The following is a 17,357-nucleotide window of genomic DNA, read 5'->3' on the forward strand; positions in this document are numbered from 1 at the left end:
ACCGTGAGAGGCAGATGCGCTGCAGCCCGGGCCGCGGCGGGCTGTGGTCACAGGTGGGCGGCTGCGGAGAGGGCGCGGCCGAGCGGAGCCGGGGTTCCCGAGACTCCAGCCGACACTCCCGGAGCTCCGCGGGGCCGAGATCCGGAGACGTGTCCGCGCCTGGGGAGGAGCCAACTCGCCTCCCCTTGGCCGCCGCCTCTTTGACTGCCGCCGCACCTCCGGCCGGAGGGCAGGTAACTTCCCCGCCAAGGTCATTCTCCGGGCGGGGCGGCGCTCGAGGCCCGCCCACGTCCTCCCGATTGGCGGGGGCGGAGGAGCGCTCTGCGCGGCGCCGGAGAACCGGGGCTGGACGGCGACCGGAGCGCTGCGCGGGAGCCCGGGAGCGTTCCCGGAGCCGGTTCGCCGGCCCCAGCAGCCGGGCGCGTCCACCGGTGCCCGCGGGCACACGCTGCGCTTCTCCCCGCAACCCGAGGGTAAGTTTCCACCAGCGCCCAGGCTCGGGGCGGGGACGGCTCGGCCCTCCCCAGCCGACACCCGCAGGTGAGCGCAACCGCCCGCGCCCCGGCTGTCGCTATGGGAACATATAGTGGTGCCCAGACGGCTGCTGGCCCGAATGGGAAGGCGTGGGGAAGGCAGCCTGGGGTCCCAAGAGCCCTGGAGCCACTTGTCTGGCCAGGCAGAGCCACAAAAGCCTAATGAAAACGGGGCCCCATCCCCCTTTTTCTTGTCATTTTTGATTGCTCAGGCGTTGGCGGTTAATCAGAGGCGCGGATGTGTTTACAAGACATGAGTTGTGTTCTTTCCACCTTTACCTTCTGAGGACCCCTTACGCCTCGGGGTGGCAGGTGCAAATCATGACACAGAAGGGCAGCATGAAGCCAGTGAAGAAAAAAACCGAAGAGCCTGAATTGGAGCCCCTGTGCTGCTGCGAATACATCGACCGAAATGGGGAGAAGAACCACATGGCCTCTTGCTTGTGTGATTGCCAGGATCTCGATGAAGGGTGCGATAGGTAAGAACTAAGCGTTTCTTGATGCTGACCCCACTGGCTCTTTTGAGAATTACCAAATATACTTTCAGCGTAGCCATCAGAACGCTAGAATTTTCCATTTTTAAGGATCTAAAATTGGGAGTTGTTTTCTCTGTCAAGTGGGAGGATTTTATAAATTACGCAGGAGTGCACAACTGTCCAGCTTAGTTTACTAGGAAATGATTTTTCTTTTAAAGAGAAGATAGAGAAAGGGACAGTAGGCAAGTTAATTGTATAAAACAATGAAATGCGAGTTACCAGAATCTGTAAGTTTAAAATGAACGTGCCAATTCCAGAAAGTTTCTGTATTCTCAGTGGTCTCAGCATTTAGAGACTGCTTGGGACTGAGTTGCACCTGGACGCAACGGGCCTTGGAGGTTGAAAGATCCTTTTCCTGGGCCGGCCCCGTGGCTCACTCGGGAGAGTGCGGGGCTGGTAGCACCTAGGCCGTGGGTTCGGATTCTACATAGGGATGGCTGGTGCGCTCGCTGGCCGAGCGTGGAGCAGACCACACCGTGCCGAGGGTTACGATCCCCTTACCAGTCAGAAAAATAAAAAAAAGAAAAAAAGAAAGATCCTTTTCCTGCTGTTGGTGCTAGATCTCACCTTTCGTTTCTGGGGAGGAATGCCAGCCAGAAAGCACACGCTTCTCCCTGGATTGACTTTTCAGTGTGAGCAGCAACGCTGTCTTGATTCATCATATAGTATTTGGCTTTTATTTTCACCACTATCCCAGTGATGGAAGTTACTATCCAAAAAGATAATTTTTTTTTTTGTCTTTTTTCGTGTCCAGCAACGGATTGCAACCCTCAGTGTCACGCCCGTACCGGACCGGGACCGGCAACGGGATCGCAACCCTCGGCGTTGCACCCGCACCTCGCTCAGCCAGTGAGCGGGAACCGGTCTGTATGTGGGATCCGAACCCTCGGCGGGAGCGTTGCCGCACTCCCAAGCGGCGCACTGTAGCAGTGCGCCACCGGGCCGGCCCCAAAAAGATAATTTTTAACATCACTGAAAAGAATTTGTATCAAACAGTAATTTGCTAAATAATTCCATTTCCATTTCCTAAATAATTATATATTTAAAAATTGTTAGCATATGGAAAGCATATGTGGGAAGAATAGGGATGTTAGAAACTTGCTTTTCTCATTAATGATTACTTCTGGTTTAAAAAGTCATTGCAATTGCTGATTGTTGACTTAGAGCTTGGTGCATTAATCTAGCCATGAAAAGCATTCCCTGGGGACTACTGCAGTTTAGTACCAACCTTGACTCTTATTCACCCCAAAACCCCATTTTTTTAAAAAAAGATGACCGGTAAGGGGATCTTAACCCTTGACTTGGTGTTGTCAGCACCACGCTCAGCCAGTGAGCTAACCAGCCATCCCTATATAGGATCCAAACCCACCGCCTTAGTGTTATCATCACCACACTCTCCCGAGTGAGCCACGGGCTGGCCCCACCCCAAAACCCCTTTATAATTCTTTCCTGACAGTGTCTGTAGTCTTTTATTACAGGTGTCTTTAAATATAGGTCCTTTAGACTTAGTCTAAAATCCATACTGAGAAAACAGAGCACTTTGCACTAATGAGCGGAGACATCATGCTGTTTCCATAACTGCCTTCACTGAAGACCACAGCTCTTCCATTAACCTTGCTAACTCTTCCTCCCTCCTAGCCCTTGAGACCTGGGCTGTCCCCTGAGTTCTCTCCTCTGCTTTTTCTATTCTCCTCTGCAGATAGGCTCCCAGGGTTTTCACTGTATGACTCCCATATAGTTATCTCCTAGTCACTTCCCAGTTCTAGTCCTACCTTTTAAAATTGTCTGTCCAGAATCAAAGTTATCTTTCCTTAAACTGTACCTTTCCTTACTAGCCTGACTTAGTCCATTCAGGCTGCTATAATAAAATACCTTAGAGTGGTATTTTATAAACAATATAAATTTATTGTTCGCAGTTCTGGAAAGTGGAAAGTCCAAGATCAAGGTGCCCGGCAGATTCAGTATCAGGTGAGGGCCCTCTTCCTTATACAGGATGCCTTCTTGCTATGTCCTCATGTGATGGAATGGGCGAATGAGCTGCCTTGGGTCTCTTTTGTAAGGGCACTAATCATATTCATGAGGACTCCACGCTCGTGACCTAATCACGTCCTAAAGGCCCCCCACCTCTTAAAACTATTGCATTGGGGATTAAGTTTCAACATAGGAATTTTGGGACACATATTCAGATCGTGGCATTCTATACATGGACCCCCCAAATTCATATCCTTTTCCCATGGAAAATACATTCATTCCATCCCAATAGCCCCAAAGTCTTAACTTGTTACAACATCAACTCAAAAGTCTAAAGCCCAGGGCCAGCCCGGTGGCGCACTGCTACAGTGCGCCACTTGGGAGCGCGGTGGCGCTCCCGCCGAGGGTTCGGATCCCACATACAGACCGGTTCCCGCTCACTGGCTGAGCGAGGTGCGGGAGCAACACCGAGGGTTGCGATCCCGTTGCCTGTCCCAGTCCGGTACGGGTGCGACACAGGGTTGCGATCCGTTGCCGGACACGAAAAAAGACAAAAAGGAAAAAAAAAAAAAAGTCTAAAGCCCAGAGTCTGGTCTAAATATCATTATCTAAATCAGATATGGGAGAGACTCGAGGTATGATTCATCCTGAGGCAAATTCTCCTCCAGCTGTGGGTCTGTAAAATCAAATTTTGTGCTTCCAAAATATAATAATGGGACAGGCATAGCACAGACATTCCCATTCCAAAAGTGAGGAATAGGAAGGAAGGAAGGAGTGGCAGGTCCCAACCCACTAAGGCAAACAACATTAAGTCTTAAGGTTTGAGAATAATCTTTGACTGGATATCCTACCTTCTGGACACACTGGGAGGTTGGGCCCCCAAAGCTCTAGGCATCTCTGCCCCGACAGCGTTGCTGGCCACAGCCCACACTGTAGCTCTACAGGATTAGAGTCAGGTGCCTACACCATTCCCAGTCTGGAGTGGTATGCTCATGGCTCTGTCAGTCCGGGGTCTCACGGACGACCTTGCCCCCACAGCTGTACTAGGCATTGCTTCATTGGTGGCTCTCTGTGGTGGCATTGCCCCTGAGGTACTCCAGGGCAGTCTTTGAAATCTAGGGGGAAGTAGCCATGCGTGTACAGCTCTTCTACTCTGTGCCTGCAGAGTTGGCACCATATGGTTGCCACCAAGGTTTACCACCTGTGCCCTTTGGATGGGTGGCCACTTTGGCCTGTACTGCACATGGTCCCACTGGAGTCACACCTGGGGCTGCTGTGAAGCACTGTGCCAGAATATGGGGAGCAGAAGCTTGAGGTAGCCTGGGCAGCAAGCCCTGAAGTCCCATGGACATCCTGTGCCCCTCCTATGAAATTGTTCTTCCCTCAAAGCCCTGGCACTCTGAGCTTGTGATGGGAGTGGCAGCCTCAACCATTAACAAATGCCTTCAGGGCTGTTCTTTTATTATCTCAGTGAATAGCACAGAGCTAATCCGTACTAATCTCTTTATCTACACCCTTGGTGCTTGTTCCCAAGCATACTTTATCTTTGTTACAATGTAGGTAGGCTGAGAAGTCTGAGAATTTTACAAATCTTTAAGCTCTGCTTCTCTTTTGATTATAAATTCTGTCTTAAAATTGTCTCTTCTAACATTTTACTATTAGTATTAAAGAGAAGCTATGCAGCACTCTGGACACTTTCTTTAGAGATTTCTTCTGCCAAATATCCAATTTCATTGCTCCTGAGTTCTGCCTTCTAGGACATGAACACAAGTCAGCCATGGTCTTTGCCACTTTATAACAAGGATGATCTTTCCTCCAGTTTCTAATAATGTGTTTTGTTTCCATCTGAGACCTCATTAGATTGGCCTTTGTCATTCATATTTCTGCCAACATTCTGTTCATAACTTCTTAGGTAATCTCTGATTGAGGCTTTCTCTATAGCTTTTTTGAGTTCTCACCAGAATCATCCTTTATGGGATGTTCACAGAAATATAGCATTTTTCTAGCATGCACTTAAGAATTCCCCTAGCCTCTACCTATTACCCAGTTCCAAAGCTGCTTCCAGCTTTATATTTTTAGATATAGCAACACCCCACTTATCGGCACTCTGTTTTAATCTCTTTGGGCTTCTGTAACAAAATACCTTAGACTAGGTAATTTATAAGCAACAGAAATTATTGCTTACAATTCTGGAGGCTGGGAAGTCCAAGGTAAAGGCACCAGCAGATTCAGTGTCTGGTGAGGGCTTGCTCTCTGTTTTGTAGTTGGTGCCTTTTTGCTGCATCCTCACATGGCAGAAGGGATGAGATAAGGCAACTTATCTCATGCTGTCAAACCTTATCACCTTCTGAAAGTCCCACCTCTTAAAACTATTACACTGGGGATTAGATTTAAAAATATGAATTTTGGGGGGACACAGACATTCAGACCATAGTATAGTCTAAGTGTGCAAAAAAGTCAACAAATACTGTTCTGTTCACTGAGCTTAGTCATTTGACTCGTACTAGTTTTGATCTCCATTCTTCTTTATGCAGACCCTTGTCCTAACTAGACTGGTTTACTTTCTGGGTCAGGACAAGTTTTGTGCTGCACACATTTCTTTCCACTGGGTTACTTCCCTCTCCCACCTTCACTCATACGAAAGCTAGCTCGCTATCAAGGTGAAGCACAGATCCCACCTTTTTCCTCAAACACTGCTCTGATGACTCCACCCAGAAGTCTTCACTCTCCTCTGAGCACTCTTTAATAATGTCTGATCATTAAGAGTTCATTGGATGACTGTTGCTTCTTTGTCACCTAATATTTCTTGAAATCTCATGTTCACAGTTAGATCGTGAATTTTTTTGAGATTCTAATGGCTGTACACCCACCCAGGTCTAAACATTACTTGCATAGAGAGTGCATATACCTGTGTGTTTGTTTAGTGGAGAAATAATCTTGACTGTAAAATTTCTGAACCTTATATCCTCGTTCCTATTTGAAAAATGATATACGAATCTGGAAGTTTCGTCTTTCGTAATAAGGAGGTAAAATGCTTGGCCTTTAGACTCTTGTCATTTATCCTGATGTTTGGCATTCAGTGTTCTGTGGTTTTTAATTCAGCAAACCCATATGAAGTGCCTTCTCTATGCTCTTTCTGAATAGATGGATTACGTGCAAATCTGTGCAGCCAGAGGCTTGTGAAAGAATCATGGATACAATTGCTGATCGCCTCCGAATTCCTTGGCTCCGGGGAGCCAAAAAAGTTAACATTAGCATCATTCCTCCACTCGTCCTGCTGCCTGCCTTCCTTCACGTGGCTTCCTGGCATTTCCTGCTGGGGGTGGTGGTTCTGACCTCCCTCCCTGTGCTGGCACTGTGGTACTACTACCTCACGCACAGAAGGAAAGAACAGACTCGGTTTTTCCTGAGCCTTGGACTGTTCTCTCTGGGCTACATGTACTATGTGTTCCTGCAGGAAGTGGTCCCCAAAGGGCGTGTGGGGCCCGCTCAGCTGGCTGTTCTTACCTGCGGGTTATTTCTGATACTCTTCGCCTTGTACCGAGCCAAGAGGAATCCAGGCTACCTCAGCAGTCCAGCAAATGTTGACAGATCTCTAAGCAGCAGCCAAACCGAATGCTTGTACAGAAAAGGGCAGGACAGGACCAAAGCATTCCCGGGAGCAGAAACGTCAGGCGGTCTCAACAACCGCACGCTGAAGGAGGATCCGAAGGGCTCTTCCAGGATGTTGGCTGGAAGCCCTGCCAAGGTGAAGGAGGACTGGTGTGCCAAGTGCCAGCTGCTGCGGCCGGCCCGGGCATGGCATTGCCGGATCTGCGGTGTCTGTGTGAGGAGAATGGATCACCATTGTGTCTGGTATGCTGGAAAAGTCTGGAGGCTCAGAAAATGTAAACTCATGTTAAACTCTACAGCCACAGCCGTATTTGATCTTCCTTTGTGCTCTCCTCACATTTCTCTCTTTCTCAGCTTGACACCTTGTAGATATTTGTGGGCTCTTAGGATGTTCCCACTTAGTCATCCGTTTTTGAGTTTCACAAATTTAGCTCCTTCAGTCATTTCCTGAAGGAGAATAAAAGTTGTTGGGTTTTTTTTTTTTTTCCTCTTTTGAACTGCTCTTCATTTATCGTCATCTTTCTAGAGAAGTATCTACAGTTGAATCATTTTTTAAAGAAAAATTTATCAGAATCAGTATAGGCATATTTCTTCCTTTTGAACAGAGTTCAAGAAAGCGTACCCCTGTTTTTAGGTGGCTCTTTTGTCCTCTCACCATACATCCTTAATCATTTTTGATGCTACCAATGCTTTTCCCTCAACATTATTGAGTTGAGGCCCTGCTGGATAACCGTTTGTGTTTTTGTGGAGAAATGGGCTGCTTTTGTACCTTCCAGCTGGCCAGTGAGAAAGGAAGACAAGTAAGGCCCATACAGTATAGAGTGCGATGTTTATACATAATGGTGCAGCTTTATTGAGTAAATCTAAACTAAAGGAAGTATAAGTTATTCAGACGTGAATGCTTAAGTAACATGTTTGCAGCTTTATTGCTCTTTAGGTAGTCGTGGTTAATGAATTAAGCTTTTTTATTTTGCCTAATGAAGATCATGTAGAATTCCTCCCCCTCAGAAGGGGACATAGGAGAGAGGGTGATGAGGTCTGCATGGTCCTCAAGTGCATGGCTCCAGGATGGGGACTTTGTTTTTAGGAGTAAACAGGTGTTTTTATTTTTAGATATTCTACTGCGTCCTCATCATTTATTTCCATGTGTGTGTTAGCCTATTTACAAATGCTGGTTTGCAGAGGTCCTGCCAACCTCACCTAGAAGAAGATCTCTGTCCCCTGCCAAGCATCCCGGTGTGCAGTGGGCAGAAGGGACTGCCTGTACATCCTGCCCTACAAATGGCTGTGACACAGAACTATTTTTACCTGACAAGTAGCCTGCATATGATCAAGTTGTCCTCCACCTTTTTTCTAACCTCTTTGGATCTTTTTATTACTCTTTATGTATTTAACATCTGTTTTCCCATACTATGTAATACTGATTTAACATTTTTAAGTTATCATAACTCTGCTGTTTATCTCCCTTTTCTTAGCATGGTGATGACAATGTTAACTCTCTCCATAGCTGGGTAATAGATTTTTACTTAATAATATTTAGGGAGATTTGTTAGCCAGGTTCTGCTTTTTACTTAGTCTTGTCCTTAAACTAATGGCATGATTCTACCTTGCAAAGAGCAGAGAATGTAAGTCTGCATCCCTCAGTGGACAAGTTTTTTAATTCCCTAAAACTGAAAAATAAGAGAACTGACTTTTTTAATAACTGAATTTCACATTGTCCATATTTTAAAAGCTTTCTTATTTATTATGTGAGAACTTTTAAAAATGTGTTTACTTTTTCCCCCATGCTGTTTGGAGGATAAATAGCTGCGTTGGAGAATCAAATCATCAAGCATTTATACTTGCCCTTTTGATCTTCTTGCTCACCTCGGGGTATGGAATAACGCTCACCTTGGACACCATTTGTAGAGATAGAAGTGTCTTCACAGCGCTCTTCTATTGTCCTGGAGTTTATGCAAATTACAGGTGAGATGTGGATACCACAGTGTAGAGGCCCACAGAGGAGGTAATGGATGTGCCATTAACAGGGGCTGTTACTTGCTGCTGGGTTGGGAGTTCTCAACCACAGCATAGGACAGGCAATGGGGATGCTTGCTGAGTATCCCTGAGATTGCCAACAACATGGTGCAGTGGTTATGTGCATATTTTCTAGGGTAGTATCAAAAGGATTATTGACCATTAAAAAGTGAGGAGCCTGTACCCTACAAACGGGACCAGGCTTAGGGGACTTCCAGTGTCAAATGACCACTCACATGCCCAGGATGGAAACAATGAAATTAAAACAATAAATAAACACTAGTAGTTCCAAGGTATGTGTGTGGCTATGTTGTCATAAATACCAGGGAACTTCTTTCACTTCATTGCTGCTTTCTGGTGCATTTTAACTCAGTCTTAATTCCGACCCTCATGGCAAGTGTTCACCTGCTCTGTAACCTTTCTTTTCATTTTAACCTCTCTTAGTTTTACTGTTCTCCTTTTTATTTTATTTATTTATTTTCTTTAATCACCGCTCATGATTACTATGGTATCTAGGTCAAAATTTCCTTAGGCATTGTCAGGTTGGGGGCCCTCTATATATTGTGAAGATTTCCATGCAATGGCAGAAGCTGGGATTCTTCAGCCTTGGCCCCAGTCACCCTGTCTCTTGAAGGCCACAGGCTCACTGTTCCATATTCTTTGTTCTCTTCCCTCTACCATTTCCTCTGATGTGGGTGCTCAGTGGGGTCTGTGATCAGTCCTTTTCTTTCTTCTCGCTCATTTTCAGCACAATCCCTGCTTTCTGTACATAGTACTCCTGTGTGGCATTTGTTTATTAGTCTGTGGATAGATCTTCCCATTGCCATTCTAGATCTAGACATTTATGGGTGTAATTAGAATAGATCTTCCTCCTTGTCATGGTAAGTTTCTGTCCTAGTTATGCGGAGAGTCTTATTAGTTGGTGAAATTGTTCACTAACACTGTGCACGATGCATGTCCTAAAGCAGAGCCATCTGTGCATTCTGTGGGGCGACTTCAGTGACCTGCCATTGGTTTGCCCTGCACTCTGCACAGGTGCTTCATGTCACCTCATCTTTATGGCGAGGTCCTTGGATTTAACCATCTCTGAGGTCCCTTTCAGCTTTACAAATGAAGATTCTGAATGAATTTATTTCCAACTATTCAATTGCAAATGTTTGAATGAAAATAATCAAATGGCAGATGCCAGTTGGCAGCCCCTCCTTGCAGTCTCATTAATGAGCCTGAAAGGAGCTTCCCTGTCCTATGTGAGAGTTTGGCTTTAGGGAGCTGGATTGGAAACGTTACGGCGTTCTACAGGTCTTAGAAGTAAGTAAAGAGCTGCTGGTGTTGGGAGTTATATTCTTTATGTTCATTGTCATTGGACTGAAAAGAATGGAGATTCATAACTTTAGCACTGTTCCTAAGTTCCTACCTACAGTTTCCTAAATGACATTTATAGAAATATCATGGTGCCTTTGTTCCCTCATAAGTTAGGTGCAATTTAGGAATTACTCATTCATTCAACAAACGTGTTGAACACCATTATCTCAGGTACTGTGCTGGTTGTGTGGAGGATACAAAACGTGAAAAACATTCCTTGGTATTCTAGTATAACATATTGCAAAGGAGGCACCAATAATTATAAACTAAAATAGAACTTCTCCTTAAGTAAGCAGGTTACTAGTATTCTGAGGATAGAAAAGTATCTTATAGTTTAGAGGACTGGGGAAGGACACAGTTGTTAATAATAAGTAAAAATGTATAAAATGTTAGACTGGTGACAACCTTCTGAATGTGACAAAAATGACCGACTGGCCTTTCCCCCCCTCCCAGTTCAGCTCTGTCCTTCACCTGCGTGTGGTACTCTGTGATCATCACAGTGGGTATGGCCTACATCTTCCTGATCCAGCTGATAAACATCAGCTACAATGTGACTGAGAGGGAAGTCCAGCAGGCCCTTCGCCAGAAGACTGGCCGCCGGCTCCTGTGCGGGCTCATCGTGGACACCGGCCAGTACAATCGGGGCCTCCTGCGGAACTGGCACCAGTTCTCCACTCTGGGCACACGTGCTTTCCACCACCCTGCCGAAGACATCGTCTGAAGTGCCTTCTGTACGGCTCCTCCCTCCGTCTCCCTTCCATCTTACACGTAGTGTCCTCGCAGGACATTCATTTTTATCCCCAGTTCCTTAAAGGCACTATAGGGCCATGCTCAGGTTTAGAGACTGGACTGGGAAGATGTTAATTTTTCTGACTTCACAACTCAAGAGGATTTTATATTGAAGCAGTAAAGTAGAGCTATTCTTTTCCAGTCACCTTATTAATTGACTCAGCAGAAGTCAAAAAGGATGTGGATTGCTAGTGCACAAATTGATAGAAGCAATCCCTGTCCATTAGTATAGGGAAAAGAGTTTTGGATTGGGATAGTTTCTAGTCCCTCTTTCCATTCTGAATAGCCATGTGACCCTTAGTTGAGTCACTTTCCCAAGTCTCAGGTTCATCTGTCACGTGGGGTACTGATGCCTGCCCTGGCTGCCTTGCAGAGCTGTCATGAGGGCCACATGAGGCACGAGGGATGACGAAGGCACTGAAAAACAACCGAAGCACCACCGAGGTAGGAAGTATTATTAGGAACATCCTAAGAGTGAAGAAAAGTGTAGGTCAGAACATTGAAGCCAGTGTTATTAGGGTAGTCAGATTTTCAGCATATACCATGTTGTACAGTTATGGAAATTTCTCCTTAAGTATTAGACATTCGCTACTCAAAACAGGATAGAAGATGACCAGATGGATTGTTGTTAGTTGTCTGACCTTGAAAGGACAATTAATAACAATTATAAAGATAATTATTGCTAGTGTAATGTATGGTGGTCATGAGTTTAAGTGATGAGTTCTTATTTTTGCTTTTTAAGTGTTCTGTTTGGATTTACTATAAATAACGCCAGTAGGTGTGAATGATTTCTTCCTCTTTCCATGTTTCACCTGGTAAGGTGCTAGCACACTTGTGTCAGTAGCTGGAGGAGGAGGACAGTCACTCCTCCGGGAACACTCTTTACTCTCTTTCCCAGGTGGAGAAGCTGATTAATATCAAGGGCTTGACGTTTTTGTGCATGTAGTATTTCAAATGCTGTCAGTTTTAACACTGAATTGCAAAACTCAGTCTTCTGGCGTTCACATTATTCTGGCATGAACCAGAGGAACTGACCGACATATTCCCACTTAGCTTGCACGTTACTTTTCATTTGCCCTTCCCTAAGTAAGGGTGTCTCACTGGGAGAGGAAACAGAGTATATGTGGTTTCCACTAATTAATGGGTTGCTGTTCTTCCAAAATAAGAGGTTGTTCCTTTAATCAGATCTCAAAACTGAAAATGTATAAGAGATATAGAATGGGTCATTCTGCCATATAATTAAGATGAGGGAATTTCAGATGGGGAATATACATTCTTGAAATGTTTGGTTTTATACATGTACTGTTTTGCAACTCCGGAGATAATTCATTAGTCCTTAAATTTCCCTTGGCTTAGAGCTTAAAATGCGGAAGTATTCCCAGCTTTTGCAGTCATTCTGTGCGTGCTTCTTTAGCAAGAGATTTATAAATTTTGAGAGGAAATATTGCTACTTCCTGTAGTTCTGCCCTCTGTAGCTAGCACCATCCCTAGTCTTGTCATTAATCAGGGCTGTCCTTAAGACGGTCACCATGTTTTTATTCAGGCTTGTTGTTGCTCTCCCCAGAGATGGATTGTTTAACGAATGATAGGCTCCGTATTCCACTGGGATGAGCCAAAGAGCAAGCCTGGGGACGTTAACAGATGCTGTGGTTTCTACAGTGATGCCCTCTTCCTTGCCCAGAGTTGAATATTAATTTAGAATGAAAGTTGGATCAGATATAACTAATTTCTTTCTGTATAAGTTTTAGATAAGAGATAGTAATAATGTCAAGGACAGCATGTGGGCAGAAATTGGTAGTGGTCATGTCCCTTGAATGCCAGCTAACACTGACTGCCTAGCAATTGCTAATAAAAATTAATAAACATTAGTATAGTCAGTAAGTCTCTTGCCAAATCTTTATCAGCATTCAAAATGTGACGTAATGAAGGTGAGTAGTAACAAAATGACCAAAGTCATTTGGGAGAACTAGGAATGAGCACTGTCTTAATAACCACTCACCCCTAGTTGTAATGGGGTTACCTGGTTTTCCCCAGTTTTCCTGGCAACTCAGTCTTCCTCACTTGGATAGGGACTCCTTGTATACAAAGGTACTTCAAAAAGTTCATGGAAAGATTCATATCTTTTAATTCTATTTTTCCATGTTGGAATTAATATCCTTGTTTTAAGTTCCTTGAGTACCCATGACTGCTATTTTACAGAAGAAAGCTCAAACCTGTCAAAAGATGCACAGTTTTGTGGGGTAATAGCCTTCTGAAGTGTTTGTACCCCAAAGAGCAGCAACACGGGGATATCCGTGATCACACACTTCTGCAGGCTCTGAGACATCCTTGGTCTAGACTCCTAGACTTTTGAGCCTTTTTAGGATCTGGAACTATGTAAGGGATTTCGTTATAGGCCTTATTTCTTTTCTCCAGAGGGCAAAAGAATTTATTGCAGAGTCTTTGAAAGGACAAGGCCTCTGGGGATGAATGAGTTGCAGAGAAACATTTGGTGGTGGTAGCAGTGGAGAATTCCCCTGTGAACTTATAAATATACATATAGCAGCAGTCTCATGGCCACAGGAGCAAGCCCCCTGAACGTGATTCCAAACAACCTGGTCCCTTTCTCTCACTTCATATCCGCAGCCTCTGTCCATTAAACATACTGTATGTGGAGATTAATAAATTACCTACTATATTCTGACCACTTACATTATTATCACGCCACTATTCCTGGGGGAGAGGGATGGGCCCATTTGAAAGATTCAAGAGAGAAACAGTTAAGGATCAGGATTGCATGAAAGGCGGAAATCCTTCAATATTTAAAATGTTTCTTATGATACCTACAGAGTACTTTGTGGTTGTAGCTGAGCCCTGCTGAAATGAACTGACCATTAACAATGCCTCTTTAGTAGGTTACTTTAATGCTGCTAAAGTTTTGAAGCCTTAAGTGTGTTTTTGGGACAATGTGGTGGTTGTTTCACCTCAGCTACACATGTGTTTGTGTTTAGGATATTGTAAATCTTTGCTATCCAAGTAGTGTTTTCCTTTGGTAAATGAAGTAATTGTCTTCCACCGTGCCATCTGCCTAGCAGAAAGATTGCTACAAACTTTCTCTTATGCAGTAGTCCTTGGTACTTCTAATATTTTTAGCAAGAGAAAATTTTCTCTACTGGAATCTTCCACTGCCAGAAAACACAATGCCAGTAAGGTTCTACATAATACTGACCATCTGCTTAACAGACTGTATTTCCCTTGGGTAGGACATTAGCTTTTTATTATAAAGCTCAACTAATATAAGCAAAAAATATGACATCTACAAGCACAGTTTTAACCAGGATGTTTAAAAATTAATGTTTTTGTGAGGGGTAAGAGTCTGTTTAGGTAAGTAGGTTTGTATGGCTTAATTCCATTTTAGCCATCTTTTGGTACCCTGCATCTTGAAAAGGAGAATTTTCTCAAACAAACAATGGATGATGAGACTTTTGCTTGAGGCACCTGTTTGGAATCTGGTCTTCTCAGCAGCAGCTTGACAAGTTTGCCATTTTCTATTAAACACTGCAAAGGCGATGCAGGGAGAATGAAAGCCCTGCTAAACTTAATACCGAGTAAAATTCAGTATGTTCTTGTGGATGTTTGCTGTGATTAATATAAACTTTTTGCAGAATCAGCTAAATTTAATTCTGTTGCTAATGGACACCACACTTCAACTGGCACTAAGAGTTTCACTGTGGTATCAGCAGAGGCCAAAGGCTGAATGTTTTAATGGAGACAATTTTCTTAGAGCCTGTGACTCTCTGAGTTGTGACTTAGAACTCTAGCCTTCCTGATGGCACCTATCATCTCTAGAAACTCATACTTACAAGGCAAAGCTTTAAAACCAGGACTAGTCTATTCCAGTTACTGATGCAACTAAAATTCTGTATTTCTTCAGATGGAGCCACTGACTAGGTGCCATGTCATAGAATAGCTTGTATCTCAACTCGTTGTGATCCTGTGGTCTGGGTGATTTGATGGTTTGAGTAGTAAGGGCTTTTGAGCATTTCCATTTGATTACATTTCTGGGTCTGATGTTAGACTAAAGGAAACCCAAGAATATTTATTTACTGTAACTGGCCCAGCAACTTTAAAGGGGATTTCTGAAGCCAACTCTGGAGGCTATGGGCTAAACATTTTGCACTGTTTTTATACTTGTATTTATATCCTCTTACCACCTCAGACTGAGATACAAGGCCTTTTAAATGGAATTTTACATATTACTGCCATTTATATAAAATAGTGTCCTGAGACCAAGTTGTTTAAATGGAAAATAAAGTGCTTTCTTTAAGGAAAATAGTGGGTGTTTCTTGGTGTGTCTCCTGAACTCTTTTTGCAGAAACCCCTGCATTATGCTATGCTGCCTCTTTGGTTAACTAGATGTCTCCATCTTACGGACCTGTCCCTACCCCTAAACTCATTTTCCTGGTGGTTATTTTTCCAGTTTTGTAGGTCAGGGATACTGCTTATTTGGGCATTATGTTAGTAGTAACATTTCAAATCATATCTTCATGATAGTCCAGCAAGAAACAGCATCAAAATTATTATTATTATTTTTTTTTGTCTTTTTTCATGACCGGTAAGGGGATCGCAACCCTTGGTGTGGTGTCGCCTGCACCACGCTCAGCCAGTGAGCGCACCGGCCATTCCTATATAGGATCCGAACCTGCGGCGGGAGCGTCACTGCGCTCCCAGTGCCGCACTCTCCCGAGTGCGCCATGGGGTCGGCCCAAAATTATTTTCCTATATCTCTTTAGAAGGTTCTGTAAGTAGGTAAAAAAGTCTAGCTGTCCTGATCAGATGATGAGCTGCTGAAGACCCAGTTTCTAGTTGATGCTTGAGGTGAGAATTGGTAAAGGGACATGAAAATGAACTACATTGTATATTGATAAATTTAAAAAAAAAATCACTTTAGCAGCATTCTCCCTTCCACCCCCCCCCCCCAAAAAAGCAAAGCTTAAGAAAGAAAACCTGAGTTATGAGATTTATTTAGGACCTGGCATGTTTAATCAAGGAATTCACCCTTCCTTATCTATAGGCTTGGCAGTCAAATAAAGTTGGCATTTGGTTTCCAGATGCTAATATCGGCCAATATTCTGTAACTGTGCTATAGTTAGGTATAAACATATTGTGATTTAGATGGAAAGAGATTAAGTATGAATTACTTTTACTGCCATTTTCTTTGGTGGCTATTAGTTTTAAAACTAACACTCGAGTTTTCAGATGACAAGTATAATCTATTAAAAGAAAGGATGTGATAGAGACAGGGATGTTGTAGAAGAAATAAAAGAAGGTCAATTCAGGGTGTTTCAACATATCTTAATCATACATATTCTATGAAAAAAGGATAAAGGATGAAAAAGGATATGTCATTTTGCAGGTGATGTAGCTAGATATTATTTCTAGGAAGTATCAGACTACAACAGGAATATTCACTTGAAAAACCACAGAATTTTATTTTACCAACTCAGATTTTCAGCATACCACATAGCAGTTGCCTCAAAGCTGCAAGGGACTTCCTCATTTTACTGGTGCATTTATGGATTACTTGAATTTGTTATAACATGCATTTTGTAATGAAAAAACATTTTTTTCTAACAGGTAATTCTCTAAGACAATTCACAGAAGAGAGCAATTTATCAATCTTTATCACCTTAAAGCTTCAAACATCCTTTGAATTCAAGATAAATATCTCACCATCTAGTTCAAACTGAGCTAAGGACTAGAAGACAAATCATGTGTATTACTTAGAAGTTGCAGTTGGGAGCATGAAGAGCTATTTTAATATGTTGCTGGATTGTCCTTGATAGAGTTATTAGTGTTTGGGATTTCTTTCACGCTTATCAAGGTGCACTGAAGAGAAGTATCTTTGGTGCCCCAGTTTCTCTGAAATCAGGATAAGCTTTCCCTGCAGTAGTGTGTAGAGTACATTTTGATACATGGTTTGCCATCAGGGGTGGTCAAAAAGGACGGGGTCTGGTATGTGTGGCACTGATGCTAAGGTATAGAAGACCGACCAGCTATGCCTCCTTTTCTAGGTACTCACTACTTTTTATTTCTGTTTAATGTTACATTTATCAACAGCTCACATTAAGCTGTAAGGACACATTTTTCTTCACAGGCTCAGGCAGGCAAACACTTGTCCTTTTTAAAGTTTACTATGCTAAAAATACATAGGATACATGGAAACAGTGGAGCTCTAGACCGTTCTTTTGGATGATCCCACTGTGATAAGTGCTATAGTGAATGAACTAGCAATCCAGAGGTCAAAGAAGAAAGTACAAATTCTCAGAATTCCTTTGATCCAAGAAGTAGCTCACAGAAAATAACTCAGGTTTGTGTGTGGGTGGGTGGCAGTAACACACGTCATGGCCCAGTCGAGATTCCATCCTAGAAACTCATAGTTTTTAAAAGTGCTAATAAAATAATACCAGTCTGAAACCTTAAACTTTAGGACATTAGCTGTAAAAGAAATATGACATCTGAAATGCGTTGTCGAACCCAATGTATAGCAATAATACAA

At 43.4% G+C, this 17,357-nt stretch overlaps 1 protein-coding gene across 1 annotated transcript; it reads left to right on the plus strand.

Moving 5' to 3' along the window:
- The first annotated feature begins 854 nt into the window (after window positions 1-854).
- Window positions 855-13,502, plus strand: ZDHHC23 (zinc finger, DHHC-type containing 23). Its single transcript, XM_008580131.1, has 4 exons — window positions 855-1,012; window positions 6,185-6,895; window positions 8,450-8,617; window positions 10,484-13,502. Exons 1-4 carry the CDS (start codon window positions 855-857, stop codon window positions 10,749-10,751), a joined length of 1,305 nt encoding a protein of 434 aa, XP_008578353.1. The 3' UTR covers window positions 10,752-13,502.
- The last annotated feature ends 3,855 nt before the right edge of the window (window positions 13,503-17,357 follow it).

This window comes from Galeopterus variegatus, unplaced genomic scaffold (assembly GCF_000696425.1).
Source record: "Galeopterus variegatus unplaced genomic scaffold, G_variegatus-3.0.2 Scaffold84, whole genome shotgun sequence".
NCBI lineage: Eukaryota > Metazoa > Chordata > Mammalia > Dermoptera > Cynocephalidae > Galeopterus > Galeopterus variegatus.

Coding starts and splice junctions, on each gene's coding strand:
- ZDHHC23 (XM_008580131.1), top strand. CDS start 855: ATGACACAGAAGGGCAGCATGAAGCCAGTGAAGAAAAAAACCGAAGAG. Junction 1,013..6,184: donor CTCGATGAAGGGTGCGATAG/GTAAGAACTAAG, acceptor CTTTCTGAATAG/ATGGATTACGTGCAAATCTG. Junction 8,618..10,483: donor GGAGTTTATGCAAATTACAG/GTGAGATGTGGA, acceptor CCCCCCTCCCAG/TTCAGCTCTGTCCTTCACCT.